Genomic DNA, 22,169 nt, shown 5'->3' with positions numbered 1-22,169 from the left:
TTTTTAAAGTACCTATTTGAAAGATAGGTGTATTAAATGCCTCAGAGACTATAACTATTTGAAATGTAGTAATGTATTTTTGATAGGATGGAAATGATGATAATTATTGGATTAAGCATGAGATAGTTGATCAAGCTTTCTTGTTAGAAGTTGAGGGGTCATTGACACTATTGCTGGCTAGAAGGCAATGTATTGCCTAGAAAAGAGTGATTTCAACTTGGGACTGTTTCAAATGCGAACTCAAAAATTAGTCTTCGTGTCCATGAGTTACCAATAGAATAAAGCAAGCAGTAAGAACAAAAACCTTTACGTCTTGAAACTTAAGTCTCTGTCCTTTTGTGTTTTCCCAAGTGTCGGGAACTGAGCAGGTAAAGTTTAACATCTGTATGTAATCAAGAATGTCGCTATTAGTTCAGGTACTGAAAAGTAACCAGCTTCTAGACTATCCTCTTAAATCACTTCTGCATTCTTCTGTAGAATATTTTTGTTTCTTTTCAATTGCTTTACAAGTTCACAGGAGTAAAAGCAATTTTAATTTTTTAATAACCTTATAGTAGGGTCTTTTCACATTCTCAGCATCAAGGCTAGTCAAGTGTAGCTTGTCTTGAATTGACTCATGCACTGGGATTACCTGCAGCAGTAGATGGCTCTTGTTGATGATTTCTCCTGCTACCCACTTCTCCACCAGATTTTCATTATCTGGCATTTAAGATACCTTTATAGGACATTGCTTTCTCCTTTTCTGTTAGTCAAGGCTGGTATAACATGGTATTTTTAAACTTGTCCTTTGTATCTTACTGGGATTAGTTTGAGCAGAACAGAATGTTTTCCTTAAGTGACTGTTTTAAATACTTAGAAGGTGCTAGTCCTATCACAGTAATGCTGTGGCACGTGGAGAATTTTAAATCACTGAAATGGCAGTCTTCTGCTCAAAAAAATATACCTGCTGAAAAGTGAGTAAAGGCTAGTCAAACAAGTCTCCATAGCTGATGTGCGTACAGATAAGTGGAAGGAACAGGCTGTGTTAGCTTTTGGATCTGTTGTTTTCGCTAGCCCTCGAGTTTGAAATGCTAGTTTGTAATTTTCTCTCAAAGTTTTTTTTTAATTTTATTTTGTGTTGGCATTCTTCAGCCACTTACATTACATCCTTTTTACTTGCAATACCACCTATGCTGCATATGGCTAAGCTGAAAACTAATTGTTGCTGGGGCAGGCTCACTTAAGAACAGCCTTTTGGATGAACGGATGCTGGAGAGAGAATGTGGAAAAAATTAAGGTTATGTTCAAATTGGATAACTAGCTTTACTTAATTTCTTTGCTGTGTACATAATCTGGTAGAACAGTAGTCGGTTTAGTCAAGCGTAAGTTAAATTAGATCAAATGCAAGAAACTTCATAATAACAGATTGAGAGGGCAAAACTTTTGACTTTATTGACTTGGAGTAATTTTTTCCCTCAATTTCCTTCTTTAATTTCTCCTACATCGTCCATTGTCCATGCCACAATGAAAATATACTTAGTCAGCTCTGCAAAAGGTTATTTGAGGTCAGATAAGCAAAGGTGAAAAGCTGTGAAGCTTAATTCCACTTTTTGACGTATGCGTAAAGATTGTTAGTGTTTACATAATAAAAATCAACTGCTTGGCTCTTTACCAGTGATGCTACTTATGTGCTTTCAGCACTTTGATGCACTTTTGACTTCAAAAGGTAAACTTCCTTGAAGCAGAAGTAATGTGGTTATGACTTCATTAAGGTACTTTAACATTTAAAGAGGCACTATTGATCCAGAGAAATGAACCATGAGAACTTGGTGGTTATAATCATACAGGTAATCACTTCAGAGATGTAAATGCATCCTGTTGTAAGTTTCAATGTCTTGTAGCTGAGGTAACATAAAGTAGTCTACCAGGGTTAACTAGCAAGTGCAATATATACCCATTTATCTAGGATATTCCATATAGAAAGAATTATGACTTCTCCTGAACTAAGTTGTTCTTAGCTGCATTTCAGCAATTTATTGTATCAGAGGTAGTTCGAGTTTCTGCATGTAGCTTATATGGCAGGAGGCTGGAACTGGACTGTCTTTAAGGTCCCTTCTAACCTGAACCATTCTATGAGTCTTTGAGTAAGACAACTGCTAAGGTCGGTGGCTGTAAGGTGGTAAGGCTTTTGACTCTAACAAGGTTAATTGTCACAGTTGATGCATAGGTATTTTCACATGAACATTTAATGATTAATGTTACTTTCTAGCAAATCATAATGTGATATGTCTTGTCTGAGCTTCATGCAAGATCTTGTAAAGGCTCTGCAGAGAGTCTTCTGCCTTACAGCAAGAGGTGAGGACTAGGGGACTCAATGGAACTGTTAGTGAAAGTTCCCTTGTTGATGTAGTTTTTTTAGAGTTACTCTGTAGCTGCCTTTTCAAAGCCTCTAGAGGCATGGCTCAGATGTGATACACTTATGTGGCTGCAAATAAGGTGAAAACTCAAGTAAGCGAGGAAACAGAGTTGTGGTATCTCCTCGGTTTCAGACTACTCTGAAAAGAGGTCCTGAACTGATTTCTGTGAGTTCACAGGGCAAGACAATGGACAAAGGAGGAACAGGGAGTGTTATTAAACTTGAGAGGCTTTTAATGAGGTTTCCTAAAATGTCTTTGTACCCAAATTGGTGAGATAGGGTTTAGGTAAGTGGATTATTAAGTGGGTGGAGAAATTGTGTGTACTGCTAGACTTGGAAGGTTCTGCTCCACTGTGCAAAGTCCACCTGGAGGATTATTGCTGGTGGCATACCTTAGGGAACAGTGTGGAGGCATTTTATCTGCATTTCAACCCCTCTTCCAATTCAGTAATGCACTTGTAGCAAGTTTGTGGATGCTACTAGTTCGTGAAGGGCAATTGTTATGCTGAAGACCAGGGCTAGTCAAATGAGGCATCTGAGACTTGAGAAATAGCTGGCAGAATCCTCATGACATCAATAAAAGCAAATGCCAGATCTTTTTGAATGCCATACGTAGAATAGATGTGGTGCTAACTGGTAAAAAGTAGCTTCACAGGAAAGAACATTGTGTCCTTGTGGGCAGTATGTGCTTTTGTGGTGTAAAAGGTGAAGAGCATACTGGACGTATTCAGTGAGTTGAAGGAGGCAATTATTCTCTACTACTGGGACCTTGTGAGACTGCACCTCAAGTACTGTGCCCAGTTTTGAGCTCTCAAATACAAGGCAGATGCTAAGCTGTCTGTGGAAGGCCACTAAGATATGAAGTCAGCAGCACAAAATGTGTGGAAGAGGGGCGGAGAAGTAAATTGGTTCAGCTTTCAGAAAAGAAAGTCTAAAGCAGAGGATCCTATTTGCTGGCTGTACCTGTTTAGTGGGAGATGAGAGAGAAAATTAAGACAGTCTCTCCTTAGATAACTGCAGGGAAAGTATAAGAGGAAAGAGAAGCATGTCTTACAGCAAGGGGAAGTTTAATAATGTGTTAGCAATACATTTTTACACACAGAGAATGAAGCGCTGAAACAGGCTGTAGAATCTCTGTCCTTGAAACTGTTCAGAATCTGACTGTGGTATGACCCTGAGCAACCCAATCCAACTTCAAAGTTGGCCTTGCTTTCAGTTGGGGATCAGATTGGATAACCTCCATAAGTCCCTTTCAGTCTAACTGAACTGTTTTTTATGTGTAGGTAGGCAGGAACTAGTATACTATAGTAGCTATCCCTCGTAGAAAAGTAGAAGTGGTTGGAAGTCTTTTTATATTAAGATTGAAATACCCAAGGAAAGTCTGAAATGATTTTCCTATAGAGGAATCTGACTGCTAAGAGCTTACTTGAAAATTTGATCTCCTGCGGTAAATAACTTTTAGAGAATCCCTTAACAGAAGATATGCAGGCAAGTCTTTCTTTACTTCAATAAATAGCAAGTAAACCCCATCACTTAGAGCATAGAGCTGAGTGGCAGCTCAGCAAATACTGAAAATATAGTTTGGTGGTAGATAGTGTGGCTATTATACAGTATTAATGTGCTTGGCTATCGGTTATCTAGACTTACTGCCCTGACGCAGTTCCTGGACAAAAAGGGTTAACTTCCTGGAATAGCTTGCAGTAGAGGGTGGACTTAAGAGCTAAAAAAAAAGCCAGCAGTGTCAGCATTGCAGGGGACAGCAGGCATCCATACTGTAACGGGTCACTCATCAGATCTTGTCATGGACAGCTGAGATTTAGGCATTGTATTTTATTATGATTTGCTGCTCCTGACAGAATGTATTCAGTTTATTTTTTATAATATGACTGCACTTGTTAAATACTGGCAGATAACATTCAAATTTTACAAGTAATTGAAAATGTGAAGTTAATGTTTAATTGCCTTCCTCAACTTATGAGACTTTGCTACTTCATGTAGTGCAGAGTACAACCTCCCTTCTCCTCACACAGACCTCATTACTTCCTAGAGTAGGTGGCGTGAGGAGACACAACATATAAGAAGTGGAATAGTGGCCTGTTTAAAGGAGTTGGGGCCTTCCTAGGCAGTGAAGGCCTTGTTCTTTTGTCTAGGACATCACATTTGTCTGTTCCTAACCAGTTACTAATGCTTTTCTAATTTCAGTGTAGGAGTTAACAGTTGTGGGGGCAGGGAGTGATGAATGCTTACAGCTGTTGCTGTATGCTTAACAGAATTTCAGGACTTTTCTTGACTTTAGTTTCACAAAAAATAAACCCTCGAAAACAAATCCCCAAAATCGCAATGCAGGTTGCTTATTTTAAGAAATTCAGGTTTTTCACTTGTGTAGAGTTTTTTGCTATCCTATCTTTGAGCTTTCTGTAAGGACTGTGTGCACTTATAACACCAAACACAGCAACCAACGAGTCTCTGCATGTCCCATGTACCTTTTTTCCATTTAAAGTTGGAGCAATGTCCATTTTTGGTTGACTTAAGTTTTTGCTTTCATCTTCCTGTGTAGAAGTGGTATCCTATTTAAGACAGTTTAACATGTTAATATAACAGATTATTTACGTTGGTTGTCCTCCCCTCAAAAAATGGCTGAAATGCCCTATGCGGTTTGTTTGCGTTTTTTTAAGTTGCACTAAGTCAGGAGATGTTACTTGTGCCTAAAACTTTATTCTTTAATAAGAATTTCATGGACACTGCTTTTAAGTATGACAGACCTTTAAATGGCAATCATTTCAGCTTGTCCATACAATCCAGCACTTCTGCTAGTATCTGTTAAAGGTTGTTTGGTTTTTTTTATTCATTTGTTAAACTGTCTTGTGTTTATACTGAATGAACTTACTTGCCTAAGACAAAGAAGAGCAGTCTGTATACTCCTCACTCTGATTTCACTGGCCATTATTGACTGAACAGGTCAGAAATCCTTTTCTCTCCTACCCCTACTATTGAGTAAGTAAAATATGGCTTAGTTCTGGGAAACTTAATGTAAACATGATCACTCTTTGTTAAGTAATTATGAAATCCAGATGGTTAATTCTTTCTTGGAGTTGATAGATTAAGGCAAACTTAACCTATTGTTATTAATGTAAGGAGAAGTAGATTCTGAGAAGTGTGGCGCAACATTCCACGCATAGGTGTAGAAAAAATAAGTTACTGTATAACAAGATCATTAAGTGCTGCTGTAGTACTGCACGTGCCTATAAATATAGACATAGAGATATGCTAATTCTTGATTTGTAGCTTTATTGCTTCTTATAGCCAGCTGAGTTGACTGTCATTCCAACAAGTGTCCCATGCAATTTTATAGTTAAATATGTGGGTCCTGGCTGACCATTGCAGGCAGCTTGCTTCTGCTGGCTGGTGTAAATACGAGGAAATGCCTGAAGGAGCAGGTATTATTTTATGGTCACTAAGACGTCAGCAGTTAACAGCCCAGCCGAACTACTTTAACACAATGTTCTTGAATTGAAGATATTTGTAGGATTTCCTTAGTTGCATTGTAGGGTTATAACTTTGTTAGGCACTGAAATGTGCTACTTGAAACTGAGACCCATTTTTTTTTTTATTTCTGGACCTTTATGTAATATTCCAATTGAGCTACTGGCAGAAATACTTGCTTATGAAGATGCTTCAGTCAGCTATTGCTTTTGGTAACATGCACGACCAGTTTTGTTTTGCTAATTCCGTATGTCACACATTCAGCAGTGTCTACTGGGCCTATCAGCATAGCGGTACGTTGACTGTCTTTAAGAAAGGTGTCAACTATGGCAGTACTTTTTCTATTTAAGAAATCTTATTAGCTTATTGGTTTCTAGCTGGTATTTGTACTGCTGGAGGAGTAACTGAAATTGTAGGTTTAGCACTTTTGTTTATCAGATGGAGGGCATCAATATTGCTTGGTCATTCATTATATATTTGAATCCAGTTCTGTGCATCATAGGTTCTTCACACAAAACAGGAGACTAGTATTGATGGAAAGAAGGGGAGAGTGATGGTTATCAGAGAGTTTCTAGTGAGGGTTTGAGGCCACCCTGTCTACTGACCTGATATGATGTCTTGAAATTTTTCCACCTTTCAGTGCCAGAGGATCCAGTATGTTATAGAGAGACGTAAGTATTTTCCTTTTGTTTGACTGCTATGTTCTGCATATATCCATATGGTCACTAATGATTCTGCCAAGGGTAACTGTGAACGTTATGAAGAGTGACTAAAGAACTCTTGAGGGCAAAGGTGAAGGACATGAATGCAAGCTCACAACTTGGGTGCCTGTCCCAGTGCGGGAGAAAGACTGGCATAGGAGTGAATGCATTTGGTTGCTGTTGAAGGTAGGCCTTTGACTTCTCTGACCACTGAACTGTCTTTTGAGGAACAGGAACTTCTGAGCCAGAGTCGGGGTCTGTCTGGCAAAGATGAGTTTCTTTTCCAATCTAGCGTTAACTTGCGAGGAGGACTTTAAACTAGATATGTTGGGATGCTGTCGTATTGTTCTCTTTCCTGAAGAGATGATGTGAGGAACAATAAAGAAATGTCCAAGCGGGACATGGTGCGAGAGGCTTTTTTCCCCTCCCATTGTAAAGGCAGCACAAATGAGAACTGTGCACAACTACAGGCTTATCACCTCAACGGGAGTCTGGCAGTGTGGTGCAATAGCCTGTATGACTGGAGTAGTGGAGTTTACTGGATTCATGGCTTTCAGGGTAGGCAGACTGGGAAAGTGAGAAAGGTAGTGCTCTCCACTGCGCAGGTGATAAGCCTGTTAAAAGCTTATGGGTAGTGTTAAGGGGACAAACCAAAACAAGTGACACCATTAAGCTTCAGCTACTGCCTGCCTGATGAGGAAAAAAAAGTAGGTGAAGCCTTTAGGCTCCTGGAAGAAGCCTCAAGTTTGCAGGCTGTGGTGTTTGTAGCAGATTTCAGCTGCCCTAGCATCAGCTGAAAGAACATTCAAGAGAGATATCTGGGGTATGTTCAAGACAATTTGTTGATGCAGGTGGTCATGGGCTGACTAGGGATTCTCTAGTTGATCTCTTATGCATTAACAAGGTAAAACTGGTTGAAGATGTAACAATCAACGGCACTGTTGGATGAAGTAGCTGAGATTGGAGTTCGAAATACTGAGAGAAGTGGTCACGACTGAATAATACAATCAATCTCAGACCATGGAAGAAAAATGTCATGTTATTCAGGGATATGCTAGTAATGTTTTCATGGGGGAACTGTTCTGGTGGGCAAATGAGCTGAGGAAAACTGAATGATCTTGAAGAGAAACCTCTTAAACTGCAGTACATGTCCCCTGCAATGTGTGGAAAGTAGAACGGTTCTGGTGGAAGGTCAGCATGGAAGAATGGGGAATTGGTCATGAAGCATTAAATATAGATAGGAAGCTCGTGGAAGATTGAAGCAGGAGGAACATGGAGAGAGTATCTGAGAGTGTGGATGAAGAACTGGGAAAGCTCAAGCTTTGCAGCTGGAACAGGTAAAGGAGGTTAAGTATGGCAGGGAAGGCTGCTGATGTGCCACAATGTCAGCAAAAGAACTACTAAAGAAATTATGTGTCCATTGCTCAGTGGGAAGGGGACCTAGTGAAGAAGGGTACGAAAGAAGATGAGGCATACAGTATCCTGTGTTTGCTTTGACTTTTGCTGGTAAGGTCTGCTCTGTGGTTCCTAGATCCTTGAGTCTACTAGCAGAATCTGCAATGTAGCATAACCTGCAGAAGAGAAAGATGCAGTTGAGAGTACTTAAGCCATTGGACATATTCAAGACCATGGACCAAAAATGATGCTTCTGATAATACAGTGTTGGCTGATGCCATGTTCTGCCACCTTTGAAAAGCCATCATGACGGGAGGAGGTTCCTGATGAGTGGAAGAAGACAGATATCAAGCCCATCTTCAAGAAAGGAGGATCCAGGAAACAGCCTGGTCAAGTTCGCCTCAGTCCTTAGATAATAGAGCAAATCATCCTCTGCAGTTTCTCCAGGCACCTGAAGGGCAAAAGTAGGTATTTGGGAATAGCTTGAAGAGTGGGATTCAGTTTTACAGAGGCCAGCTGATGGCTAATTGTCGATTGATACTGAGGCAAATATAGTTTCTTGTCTTTGAAGGCAGAATAGAGCGCACTCAGTAACCTTGTGCATTATACCAAATGGGTACAGTTGATAAACTGGGAAGCAGGTGTGCTCCTTGGAGAGAACTCGGCATGCTGGAGAAACAGGCTGGCTGGAACATCGTGGAGTTCAACAGTGGCAAGCATCAAGTTGCGCATATGGACTGGAGTAATCCTATGGAGTAGTGAGGATTGTGGTCCAGTGGGCTGGAAAGCAGTTTGGCAGGCACAGATACGGGGTTCTGGTGTACAACAGATTGAGCCTGTACCAAGCAGTTTGCCATTGCAGCAAAAAAAAGGTGACATCATCCTGGGATGTGTTAAGCATCACAGCAAGTTGAGGAAAGGGATCCTTGACGTCTGTTTAGCATTGGAACACTGTCCAGTTTGGAGCTCCACAGTGCCAGAAAGACATTGAATTACTAGAGTGAGCCCAGTGGTGGTCCACTGTGATGCCTGAGGACTGCAGCGCAGGGTGTGAGAGAAAAGGCTGCAAGATCAACCTGGATGAGAGAAGGCTGAGGGGAAGGAGCCTTTATCACTACCTGATGGGAGCCTGGCAAGTAGGTAGAGGGACACTTCCTTGGGAGGTTCGGCACAAAGGGAATAGGAACAGGCCAGAGTGTGGGAAATTCAAAGTCAACTTAAAGGAAAAAATACTCCTCTGTGAGGTAGATCAGACACTGGAGAAGATCTCCAAAGTTTTTGAGGAACCAATCTCATTCTGTGGCAGTATTCAGAACTTGATTGGATGAAGCTCCATGCAGTATGATATAGCTGGACCTACTTTGAGCAGGCCTAGGTGGCCTTTAGAGGTGTCTTGCCTACCTGAAATCATTGTTGTCTAAATCAATATTGGAGCATGTTTGCCTTTGCCAATGAGAAATGCATTATGAAGAAAGCTGTAACTAGGAGTTCACTTTTGTTTGTGGTAATAGGTAGGTGTCTTGGTTGGAATTGATAAATATAGTTTATACCTGTGTGGAGGTGGCTTGTTGAACACTTTGGACACATCACAGGCTTTCTGTGGATGCATTTGGTTTATGAGCTGATACTCATAAATGTGATTTCTGGGACCTAAGCATTCTGAATGCCTGACAGATTAAGTCAGAATGATTAAGTGAAGAATGTCTTGCTGTTTATAACTTATACTTTGGGATAGACATGAGCTTTCTTGTTAATCTAGCAAGATACACATTGCAATCACCCTTGTAATGAATATTGCAGTGTCTGTATCTATTGTTGTGGAGCAGAATACTGGTTTTCTACCTTATAATGTAAGACGGCAAACAGCAAGGACAAAAATAACGAAACAAGCTGAAGTGGAAATAAATGTTCAGTGAGACATGTGAGGCCCCCTTTGTGGAGAGGATGACTAAACTATATATATGCATGATCGCCTCTGAGCTGACTGACTACATACGTGGAAGCAAGTCCTTGGGTATGTGATGATTAGTTCCATTAATTATTTCCTGTGTTAGCATCTTTAAAATGGTATGGTGGGCAAATCAAGCATTAGGGTAAGAGAGCAAAACAGAACATACTGTGCTAACATGTAAATAGTTTGCTTGTGTGTTCCTTAAATACTCTGTTCAGTTTTGGTCCCTTGATTTTAAAAGCAAACAAAAAAAACCAAAAAACTAAGAAATGCCTTAAGGTAGAAGTAGATTGAGAAGAGGGCAGCAAGGATCAAAGGTATGAAAGAGGGTTTACTGAAGTCAGATAAAACTCCTCAATTAGGTAGAGGGAGTTTCTTGGAAGAAGAGAGGGAGGAGTATGGTGGGACCTTTGAAATCATGAGCGGCATCGCTGTGTATAGAGATTAACTATCACAGAGTACACTTCCGGAACTCGTAGACTTGGCTCTGAAGAGAATACTGAAACTGGGAAATTTTAAGAATTAATTGATGTCCAGGAAGTGGTAGATTTTGTGCAATGTGTGTAACTGTCTCTTTGTACCATGGAAGGCACTTGGTAGTAGTGCTGTGGCTGACTTAAAGCCAAATTAAGTTTTGTGTACTTGATTTATGGAAGGTGGAAAAGGGGAAGCATTAGCTGACTAGAGCTAAGTGATTGTGTTGCTGTATATCTCCTGAGTGGAATTTCTTTCGTCACCTCAAATTCACAGCCCTGCAAGTAAATGGAGAAATAGAGCTTTTAAAACAAATTTTAATCAAGCAACACTAAACTTATGTCTATCATTATGTCTGTGTTATCAGGTTATAACATAAATTATTAATGAACATACTTGGAATGAATTACTTTGCTCAAAACTGAAGGCTGGCTGTTGTTTCACCAAGTCTTACTTCTGGCTGAGAATGAGAAAACTGAAGTCTCTAAGGAGTGGTTTGGGTATGTCATCATGACTCAGTTGAGGGCAAACTGTTGCCAATAGAGATTTTGTTTGGATTAGCATATAGAACTTTGAAGAGTTAAAAGCTTTTAGAAAATGGATGACAAAAGTTAAATATCGTCTTGTGGATACAAGAAATAGATAATAGAGAAGACTGATAATCTGCTGTTTGCTGGCTGTCCCTCTGATGAAGAGGAAAACCTTTACTGAAGAGTTTCTGGAAAGAATGCACATAGAAGCAAATGGGAAAACGTGAGATAACAGCTACCTAATTGAGCAGCTTAAATATAACATTCAAGTTAAAGCCTGAGGATGAAAAAAGTAGATGAAAGTTCTCTGTCTTAAGTGAATATGTGCTAGCTGAAAGCGCTAGTGCTCTTGAACACAACTTTTGGGTTCATAATTATTTTTTTGAAGTGCCACTGACATTAAAAATTAAAAGAGCTTGCTATCCTAGTTGTTTTCTGAGTTAATTTCTTCTTTCTCGTTTTGTTAATTTCTTCATGTATATAACTGTTTTAGTTCCTTGATTTGTAAAGCAAGTGAGGATAGTCTTGAAAGACAGATGGAGAAAGTGTAATTCAGCAGGTTGCTAGTAAGAGGACCAAGAATGAGAGTACTTCTAAAATCTGTGTAGGCTGAAATCTTCCCAAGGGTAATGAGGTCTAGGTAAAGCAATTCCTCATGAAAGAGCAGGAGGTGTAAGTGTATGAAATAGATTGTTGCAAATAAGTTCCTAAAAGAAGAGTTTGTAACTGACTCCATCAGTGTGTATATCATATTGGCTAACAAGAATTTGAAAGAAGGCAAAATTATTACTTCTCTAAAAATGTTTGTTAAAAATATCATAGTAATTAGACTGGCAAAATCCTTGAATGACAGATCATGTCTCTACCCTAGTGCAGTATTAGCTTAGGTTAGTTCATGTGTTTGGAGGGTTTTTTGTATGACTAAGCATCAGACTTTTCTAAAGGTTGTGGAGGCTTATCATTTTGGCCAAGGTGTTAATTAGAGTAGTGTTAAAGGTTTTCTTAGTTTCAGTGAGTTTTGTTGCTTGGTTCTGTAGTGGGGCGGTTTTGTTTCTTCAGTTTATCTCTTTCCTTACCTCCACAGACATATGCAGCAGTGTAGGTGTTCTCTTTTTGCAGTTTGTGTACTTTAGGACTGTCATTGGGTTGCCCTCTTTGAGAACCATGAAGTCCTTCCAGTCTTTGCTTGTAGGTCCTGCTTTCTAGGCCATGAGCACACTTGTTTGCTCTCCAACTCTCTAGGTGGCTAATACCTGCTGAAGTATGATGCTCAAGCTGAACAACTGTAGACAGCCCCTCACGAATGTTCGGTAGAGCAGTGTATTTCTATAGTAGCATATTCTAGAGTGGCACTTGTGAATTCTTGAAATGTGATCACCATATACTTAGGCTTGCTGTAATTTTCAAAACAATTGTTGCTCTGTAACCAGTTATTTAACATTTTGTCTGTTCCTTTATACTAGTTCCTCTGACTACTGTTGTAATTTGGACCCATTAGAACTTGAAGCTTTTTTTAGGCAGACTGGGGAAGATTTGTGATGTATAATTTACTTGCCTTTCTCTATCTAATGCAGTTAGTTGGCAACCCCTCCAAGACAGAGTGTAAGTGCAATGCCCCTTTTGACCTCCCGCTATTTCTGTTATGTGTTTTGGTTATGTGTTTAAACTGGATGCCACATAAGACTTCAGCCTTTTTATCCAGGTTGATTTTTCAGAACTATTGGCTCATCTTCTGTGTTTCAAAAGATTTTTAAGATCATCTGGGCTTTTTAATACACTTTCCATTTAAAGGTTTGAGTTACATGAATAACTGCTTTCTTTGGACCCCTTTTGCTTTTTCTTTTTGTGTACTTACACCTCCTGCTCTGGGACTTCGGGATGAAAATTTATTTAAATGGGAATGTGAAGCATTTTGTGTTGTTTAGGTAGAGGAAGTGGTGTATATTTCTCTGGGTAACTTTTGAACTACTTGTTTACTCTTACTACTGTTTTTTGAGAGAGTGGGACTAGTGATAAGATATTCTCCTCCAGTCCTGCTTTTGAGTCTGACCCCTTTGTTGGAAAAAGAGCAACTAGCCTTCTTGTTTGTTTCCTTTTAAAGAGGGTGGGATTGGGATGTTTGCCTGGTTAAACAGAGTTTGGAATGTTCATTGCGGAAGAACTTCCAGCTGCCTCATAGCTTGCCTCACTTATTAATTCAACATGTCTCATAAACATCTGAATACTCAGTATCAGGATAAACACAACTGCCTTAATTTGCTATGTGTTCACACACATAGAAGATTGTAACATAAGAGCATGTAAAACACCGATGCTAATATGATGTAAGTTGAAATTTCAGTTGAAATTTTGAAGTTCATGGGACTTCATAAACATTTTTGTGTAGTTAAATTTAAAATTTTATAACGTTGGATTTCAAAGTGTCACAAGTCAGTTTGAATCTTGAGCTTTTTTGAACTTTCTTCTAGTGGTTTAGGTTGTATTTAGTTTCCTGCTGCTTGATACTAAAGGTCTGTGCATCATGGTAGAGAAGGAGACTGTGCAGGGGCACTGTCTCTGCCACATGTGGAGGTAGTTTTACAACAGAATCACCAGTTAACATGTGAACAAAATGGTGTTATGAAGTAAGAATAGTGAGTCACAACCACAGCTAGCTTCAAGTGCAGAGATGCAGAGCTTTTTTAAAGTTCTAACTCATGACTGTACTCATAAATTTGAGTTAACTCCTTTTTTTTTTTGTGTTGCACTAGAGTAAATTACCTCCTTGTAATCTGTTTCCTTGCTTTTATTTTTGATGAAGACATCAATCTTGCTGATAAGCGTTTATTGTCACACAGGTTTGTGTACTTCATCTATACTTATTTGTATTAGGTATTTTGTCTGGTAATGTGTTATCTGGCCTTACAACAACCAGTATGAATCTCCTCTGTCTAGGCTCTCCTGATGCTGTCTTGTCAATGGTAGCTGTAGCCCTCACCATGAATATCAGTATTCTTGGTATGTCTATATAACAACTAAAGGATGATAATTGACTGTCCCTTCCGTCAGCTGTGGGGAATGGAATTGAGTAACGTAAGCCTCTTGGTACGAATGTATGGCATGTTGTCAGCTCTACTCCTGTGAACAGCAGGTGGAGGTTCAAAGTACTTTAGAACTCTACAGAACGTCCTATGATAAAACTTAAGTAAGATCTTGCCTGCCTTGAGCTTGATGTTTTGATTAAAACCTCTGCTTCAGCAACAGTTAACTTTTAATGGAGATAGTACTGAAATTAAGAGACTGAGCTTTTCATCCATTCTAAAACTCAACCAGTTCTTGTGGCCAGTGTCTTCAGTTTCTAGGTTGATTGAAAATTTTACTTCGGTGCAACTTTTTTTTTATTTACAATTCTCAGCTAGAAATCATGCTCCCCCTAATATAGTTTCTTTTATAAGCTTACAGGCTCACCTGAAGGAGAGCTGCCTGTTTGTTAATGAAGTTAAGACTGGAACCTAGTTTTGGTGCATTTGTAGGTATAGAAAGCTAGCATTCAGAAGGTAATAGTTTTCCGAGGGTGTGTGCTTGAGCTGCAGTGGTGGTATGTCAGTGCAATGGGAGATATCTAGGAATATGTCGTTTATAAAACATTTGTTGTCATAATGTTCCTAGTTTACTTTTGTTATCAGGTAAGGGTGACCTAAAAGATTGAGTCCCATGAGCATTAGCAAAATGAAAAAGCAGGCTGAGATAGCCAGCAAATGAAGAGAAAGGCAAAGAGGATTTCAGTAGTCTACTTTAGCCTATCAATTGCTATGCCTCACTTAACCAACGTGTTTTACCTTCTGGTAGGCTTTTGTATGGCTGTTTCACTGTTGAGACAACCACTGAACAAAGTTTAAAGAATTGCTCTTTCGAGAAGGCAATTCTATACCTCTGGTTTGCTTTTTTTTTTTTTCTTGAAGAAAAAAGCAAGTGCTGTGTAAAAAAAAAAAAAAAAAAAAAAAAGAAACTTGAGCTGAGTCTAGTAAATGCAATGGTTATAAAAGCCAATGTCATGCCCTGTTTCTGCTCCCAGCCCACTTCCCTCAAAAGCTTCATTGACAAACTAGCACTCCACTTTAAGTGAGGATTTTGATAAAGCAGATCTTCAGGTGAGAAAACACTATCTCTTTGATGTAACTGTAGTGTTGTCCCAAGTACTTGCTTAACAATTCTAATTGGAAGCTAATGTTGAAGCATTTTGTACTGCTTAATCTTGAATCTCTTCTATTCCTTGCTTCTGATCTTTTTTTTTGACACAGTAATTTGATCATGCTCTGGTACTTAAAAGACACACAGTCACTTCTTTGCAGTAATTTAAGCATACATTTTTATAAGGCCTCAAGTTGAGGTTTCAGGCTTGTTTTATGCAGTGTCCTTAAATGATTGGATGCTTTAGCTAAACTAATCTTTAAATGACACTAAGCTGTGCAGCTTTGCTCTTGTTGCTTCTGGTAGATTGCTGCTCGTGGTACTGGGCAGCAAATGAGCCAATTCAGAAGACTATATCAGGAAGAAAACAAGTGAGTTTTTGTAGGTTTGTCTCTTTTAGGCACTTGATGAATCCTGGTTCAGGAGAGGGAGGACTGGAAGAATGAGCCTAAGCTTTCCAATGTTGGCTAAAATTCAGCTGACCTAACAGTAATGCTTAGCCTAATCTTTAGAGTAGTTTGTGGGAAGTTCTGCTGCCAAAGCAATTTGTTGTCACCAAAATGGGATGTTCTTGTTCTCCTCTGCTCTCACTTAGAATCTTCTTAGTTCCTTGCATTTGTGTGCTATGGCCAGATACACCCATGATCAGATTAACTTGCTGATTTCAGGAAAAGTCTTCAGGTTTTGCACTGCTTTTCAGTTTGGTTTTATTGTCCTGTAGAAACATTTGACAGCTTGTGCAAAATAAGTGACTAGAAAGTGTCTGTGTGGTCTCTGTCCTCCTGTTAAGCAGGTGGTGGTTCTGTAGCAGGTAACAAAATAGATTGCTTCTGTAATGAGGCTTGTAAATAGCTGTTCCGTATAGAAAATCTCTAAATCTGTTGTTTATTACAACAAAAAACAAAGGTGAAGGTGTGAAGGCTACTTATATTGTAGTGTGAGTACTTGTATTAAGAAGTGCATTGTATTTTCAAGACCCTCTATTTCCTCTATCTTTAAGTTAGTGAGAAGCTTGATTAAGAATTGCTAGTGAGCGACTTCTGTTATTGTGGTTAATATGTGCTAGTTGCTAGTTCTGTGAGTTTTAATGCTAGAAATGAAGTTTGTTTACTCTTCAAACTGCTTTTTGACGAGTCAAGGGAGAATAGTAAGTCCCTTGCTGTTTTGAATAAGGTTCTTGAAATGATCTGAAACTGAAGAGCTAGTGTACACAATTTAAACTTGATAAAACCTTCATTTGAAAAAGATGATGAAAGTAGTGTTTATCTGAAATAAAATGGTAGCTTTTACAATTTGGACTGAGATTTGCAGTACTGGGCCTTGAAATCTGATCTGATGGGTGGGGAAAATGAAGAGATCCTGCAGTTCATTTTGGGGAGCAAGCAGGGAGGTGTTAGACCCCAAAGGGCTGAACCTGGGTTCCTCTGGAAGGTGTTTTGCCAAAATTACTAGAACAAGAAGCTTCTGCCTTGTCTTCTTGCACTCTAAAATGAGATTTCAAAACTGTACAATCTATTAATTTTATCTTAAGACTTTAAGTTAGGGCAATTTAATGGTAGTAGTAAGTGTGGAGCCATGAATACTACATGACTACTTTTAAAAAGTCCTCTTAGTTGTTAAAATTGGAGATGGAGAGGAACTGTTGCAGTTTGAGAAGCTGAGGTGTGAACTGTCAGTGTCTGCATGCCACTAAGTGTTATTTATGCAATAGATTAAGAGTCTTATTAGCATGTTAGGAATTAGAATGACAAATAGGTGTTTCCTGTAGATCAACTAGAAGGAGTATCTACTTGCTTAACTTTTTAGCTTTAGAACAAGGTAGCTTTCTGATAGTCTTGGATGTGGAGTATTACTGGCATGGATTGAACCATTGTGTGATCAGAAAAATCAGTGTATAAGGACTTAGCTAAAATTGAAGCATCGAGAGGTACTGGGTGTGGCAATACCAGGCTGCATATGAAACTGCACTCGTAATCTCTTGATGATCAAAACGAGGTAACTGCGATCTGATCAGTAGTATGAACTGTTTCATTCAAGGAGGAAGTCTGTCTGACTGGTACAGACAAGTACTTCTAAAATGTTTATATAGACCAAATGATACGATTAGGTACAAAGCTTTGAAATGAATGAGATTGGGTGCCATATCACAATATGATAGTCAATTAATTATTGTAATCTGCCAGTAAAAGTTATCTGACAGTGTCTTCAATTAAGCGGTTTATGTGAGAATCTCATTCCATGTTTGGCAGTCGTGCTGGCATATATGACCTGTCAGAGCACACGTGATTGAGGAAATAAGAGGGAAGACATAAGCTATCTTTCTGTCTGCCAAGAGAACAAAATGACAAGGGAAAAAAGATCCACAAAAGCTATGTCAAATCTAAAAAAAATTGTGGGATAACTACATGATGCTGTTTGTGCTTTGAAGTTACAAAATAAGGTCTTCATTAGTAAGTGAATACCAGTTGTTTCCTTAAGGGGTGTTGAGAATGGTGATAAGCAAGGTCTCTGTTATTTTGAAAATGCAAAGAAAGAAGATCAGATTTCATTATTAGATTGCAAGAGGAGAGGAGCTAGGTTTTATTAAAACACTAAATATGTCCTATACGCTACTACCTTGGATCACTTAAGAGGATGAATTCGTTCTTCCGAATCTTGTGCATTGTAGGCTTCTAAAGCTTTATTTTGACGTAGAGGCACAGCTGTTACTCATTGTTCAAGTAGTATACAGTCTTTAAACAAAATTCCAACTCTTGAGTGGAAGTATCTGTGTCAAAGGAAATACCTATCTTAGAGTTGTGAATCTTGGAGAGCCCTTAATATAGGCATAGTAATTAACTTGCTAGTTTTGACTGTTAGCTTGATTGCTAATCAATCAAAATAAGTTAAGTAATAACTGGCTGAAGATTTATAACAGGCATGTTAATGCAAATTAAAGATGTGATGGTTTTCACTTGAGCTTTAAACTATTTTCAAAACTTGGAACACTTTGGAGTATGTCTACTCCTATATAGACTATATGTAAGTTCAATTAAAGAGTAGGCATATATGAATTGATTTTTTTTGGTGTCTGAACATGTGCTAAACCATTTTATGATTCTATAAGCATGTAAAATTCAGTGTAATGATCTATTAGCTCTACTTCCTTTACTCAAGAAGGTGTATGAACCATCAGATGGAACTGATTAGTGTTCTGTAGCTGTAAGTAGGTGTCTGTATACAAATGAGGCCTCATCAGTTCAATCTTTTAAGTCTTGAAAGTGACAACAAGTTTGACTTGTGAAGATAGTGCAAGTCATGTGAGAGGGCGTTTTTTTTCTCTTGGCAGAAATAATCAGAAGTATTCTTTGTGGGGAAAAAATGTTTTATTTTCAGATATTCAAAAAAGAGAGAGCTGTTAACTGAATACTGACTTCCTAAATGTACTCTGGTCATCTTCAGGTAGCTAAAGGCTCTGATTATTGGAAGTAAAATTGTCAAAAAAAGCAAAAAAAACACCCTAAAAAACCCCAGGAAATAAACCAGGTTCTGTAGGATGACTTTCCAAATCAGTTTATAGTACTGGGAGTCTGAACAGCTTTTGTGTAAGTTGACTTAGAGGGCTTTTCTGTACCAATTTTATTTGGAGTTACATACAGCTGATCATTAAGTTAAGACTCAGTACAGGTTTAGATTCAGTGGATTGAAATACTGCAAATTCCTCATTTCTGAACAAAAATGTGGTTTTCTTAAGTGATATTACAAAACGGGTAGGTATACTCTGTATTACATTCTGAAGTAATATATTGCAGAAATTAACTTTATTTGGATGTAAAGTAGAAAGCAATGGTTTAATGTTTTTTTAGGGAACACTACCATATGCTTGAATGTAGCAATGGCAAGTTAGAGACAAAGTCTGGGCAGAATTCCTGACATTTTGGTTAGTCTTCGAATAGTTACATTCTTTTCAATGTCCGTCTCAACAATACGTATTGGTCTGAGGCATGAGAAGACTAGACAAGATGTTCTTTCATTAGTCATGAATTAATTATGGAACATATTCTCTACATGAAACTCAGTTATTCAGGTTTTTGAGTTTTCTGGCTATTATTCTGCCTTACCAGCCCTTCTTAGTGACTGGCATATCAACAGTATAGGTGTAAAGTTCTGGCTTAGCTTAATTTATGCAACTTTGTTTTTGTACATATTGGCACTAGTCACTAGTTTTATACTGAAGAAATCATAGCTGAATCTTTAAAACACTTGTTTAGATGACTTCATTGACTTAGTTATGGTTTGAATACTGAGAAATCAATTGATGGGAAGTGGAAAGCTTTCACCTATGGACTTGTACATAAAGGCATATTGAGAATTTTTTCCTGAACACGTTTTTTCTTTTGTTGAACCTTGTTGATTGAAAGGGCAGTTAATGCCACCACTTGAATGACTTATTTGTGAAAATGGCCCTCCTAAAATTTAGTCATGAATCTTGATCCATGGGTGAACTTTCTTACTAACAGCTTGAGTACTCATCTGATAAGTGAAGAGAATCAGAGTGATTGAAATGGCTCTGATGGAATGGCAGTAGAGAGAAGTAGTGTGGACTAAGACTTTGATTCTTTTTCATCCTGTATACTCCAAGTGAATCAATAATTGAAGTTCCTGGAGCAGGCAAAAGAAATTGTGAACTTGTGGTTTAATGAACTGCTTTGTCTTGATGGATTTCATTTCTTGAAGAGGTGGTGTAAAATACTGGGCTCAGAATGCAGTTGCTGTGGTGAAAACTGTTTTAGATGTTAAATGGAAATACATCTTAAGCAGACACTGACTATACCTACTCTTGCATATTTACTTTATTAATGCAGAGGGAAAGTCTAATGTGGAGGCACCACACTACAGCATGGCAGAAAGATTGCATATGTATGATGGTACACATCTGTATTGGAAACAAGGATACTAAAGCTGAAATTAAATTCTTAGATTGACTGACGCTGTTAATATGCAGTAGTTTCTGAGGTGTGGAGGTTTTTCTGGGGTATTACGGCGTTTTGTTTTTTTTTTTTTTTAATTGTTGCTTTGCTTTCGGAGTAGTTGCTGGCATAGTAAGTGATAGAAGTTTCACTTATGCCTTTCTCCTTAAGTTATCTTTATAAGAAGTCTTATCATTTGAAAATACAAATAAGTGCAGTAATTCGGCTTGCTTTTTTTACCTGATGATCTGGATCAGTAATTGGACTGCTGAAATACCATATCTGATTATTGGTTGGTTTTTTTCCAGTAAATCTGAATATACACAACTCATATTTAAGTTCCCAGAAGATTGATACACCAGTTGTATAATTACCAGGTCATTTTATAGAAAGTTGTGTATTAGTATTCTGTGAAAAATCATTGATCAGCAGCTAGCTTTGTTTCTGGTTAAAACATGCATTTGTAATGTTTCTGCACTTCTATGAGCAGGCCAGAACATGGTTATTCAGAAGACAATAGGAATTCTCTTTGAAAAAGGCAAGCTAATTACTGAAGAGGGCTTAATGCAAAGACTTAGAGGCACAACCTTCTTGTGTACCAGCTAATCATTGCTTTGTTTTTAGGTGCCTTAGCTGGACCAGTTGTTGATCCACATGTGACAGCAGTTTGGGGGAAGAAGGTTGCACTGAAATGCATAATTGATGTAAATGAAACAATTACACAAGTTTCTTGGGAGAAGGTACATGGTAAAAATTCGAAGACTATTGCTGTTCATCATCCTGAATATGGAATATCCGTTCAAGGAGAATACCAAGAAAGAGTGTCATTTAAAAACTACTCACTTACTGATGCAACAATCATCTTAAAAAATGTAAGCTTTTCTGATGCAGGAGAATATATTTGCAAGGCAGTTACATTCCCACTTGGAAATACACAGTCATCAACAACTGTAACAGTACTAGGTAAGTCAAGTTCTTTCTGAAAGGAGACTGAATTTATAACATGTCAGACTTGTTAGTGAAATTCTGCAGACTTCATTAGTATGTTATATTTTACCTTTTAACCCAAGGATGATACCAAAAATTGTTTGCCAGTGTTTAATATTGGTGGTCTTGCTAATGTCGTTGAGGAGACTCATTGTGGTTCTTGCTTCTTTAGAACTTGCTCTTTGATTGTCCAGGTATCAAAAACAAATAAGCAGATCTGATTTAGATACTGGGCTAATCTAAATATTTGGACAGCGTTTTAGGACTTTAGACCTGGCAATGGTGATACTAGGCACCTCTCTGTGTATGAGTGTATATGCACACTGAGAAGCTGCCAAACATAGCTTTAGCTGCCACCTTGCCTAAATTCCCTCATAAATTTGTTGTTAGTATGGTAAGTTAATGTAGCTGCTTGGGGCTGGTGATGTGAACTGTTCTGTGCACTGTTCACAAGTTGAAAACAAAACTGCCTAGGCTGTACGGGGAGTTGTGGGAAGAAAGGCAATTTAAACCCTTAGGTGATTGTAGATAATTATACTGTGAAGCTTATATAAAACTCTATAAACTCAGTTTTCCACAAACTATTTTTGTCTATCTTGTTGAGTGTTCAGTATTGCTGTTATAAAGGACTAGTACTGAAGCACAGGTAGACTTGAAGTGGTAGGGCAGTATGAGTTAAAATTATTGTCTTGAAAATTGGAAAAAGTATTGACTTATCTTCTCCTTACAGCATTATGCCTTCTTAAAATAGTGAGTTACCTTTATCCCCTGCAAGTAGTCAAGTAATATCTTCTGCAGCTGAGATGAGCCTTGATGAGTCTGCTTTTGTAAACAAATGTCCTTTTTAGGATCTTGGTCTTTGACCTTGGATTTCCACAGTAGTAGTATAATGTGGGATTAATCAGATGCCTGCACCACTGGATGTAAACTGTTTTTCACCACAAGGTGGAGCAAAATAAATGGATCAAAACAAGTGGCTTAATCCAATTTGAAACAAGTGGCTTGAAGTTGTACATGATATACAAAGCATGTATATGGCCATTTTCCACTCTTTCTCTGTACTACAAGGTGCTGTTGTAGAAATCTGTTTTTGTTTAGAGTTTGGGGTTTTTTTTGTTTTAGGTTTCAGCTGTT

At 38.3% G+C, this 22,169-nt stretch overlaps 1 protein-coding gene across 7 annotated transcripts in view; it reads left to right on the top strand.

Annotated features, from left to right (window-relative positions):
• The window catches only part of NECTIN3 (nectin cell adhesion molecule 3), a 137,542-nt gene that overhangs the window by 6,784 nt on the left and 108,589 nt on the right, over positions 1–22,169 (top strand). For all 7 annotated transcript variants that reach the window (XR_008448867.1, XR_008448864.1, XR_008448865.1 and 4 more), the window contains exon 2: positions 20,673–21,011. Coding sequence is in view for 4 of the 7 variants with exons in the window: in XM_054060682.1 (XP_053916657.1) it covers positions 20,673–21,011 (339 nt within the window). In the remaining 3 variants the exon portion in view is untranslated. The remainder of the gene's footprint in view (positions 1–20,672; positions 21,012–22,169) is intronic.

This window comes from Cuculus canorus, chromosome 1, assembly GCF_017976375.1.
Source record: "Cuculus canorus isolate bCucCan1 chromosome 1, bCucCan1.pri, whole genome shotgun sequence".
NCBI classification, from domain to species: Eukaryota; Metazoa; Chordata; class Aves; order Cuculiformes; family Cuculidae; genus Cuculus; species Cuculus canorus.
Note: the sequence above shows the minus strand (reverse complement) of the source record. Positions and strands in the feature narration are given on the sequence as shown.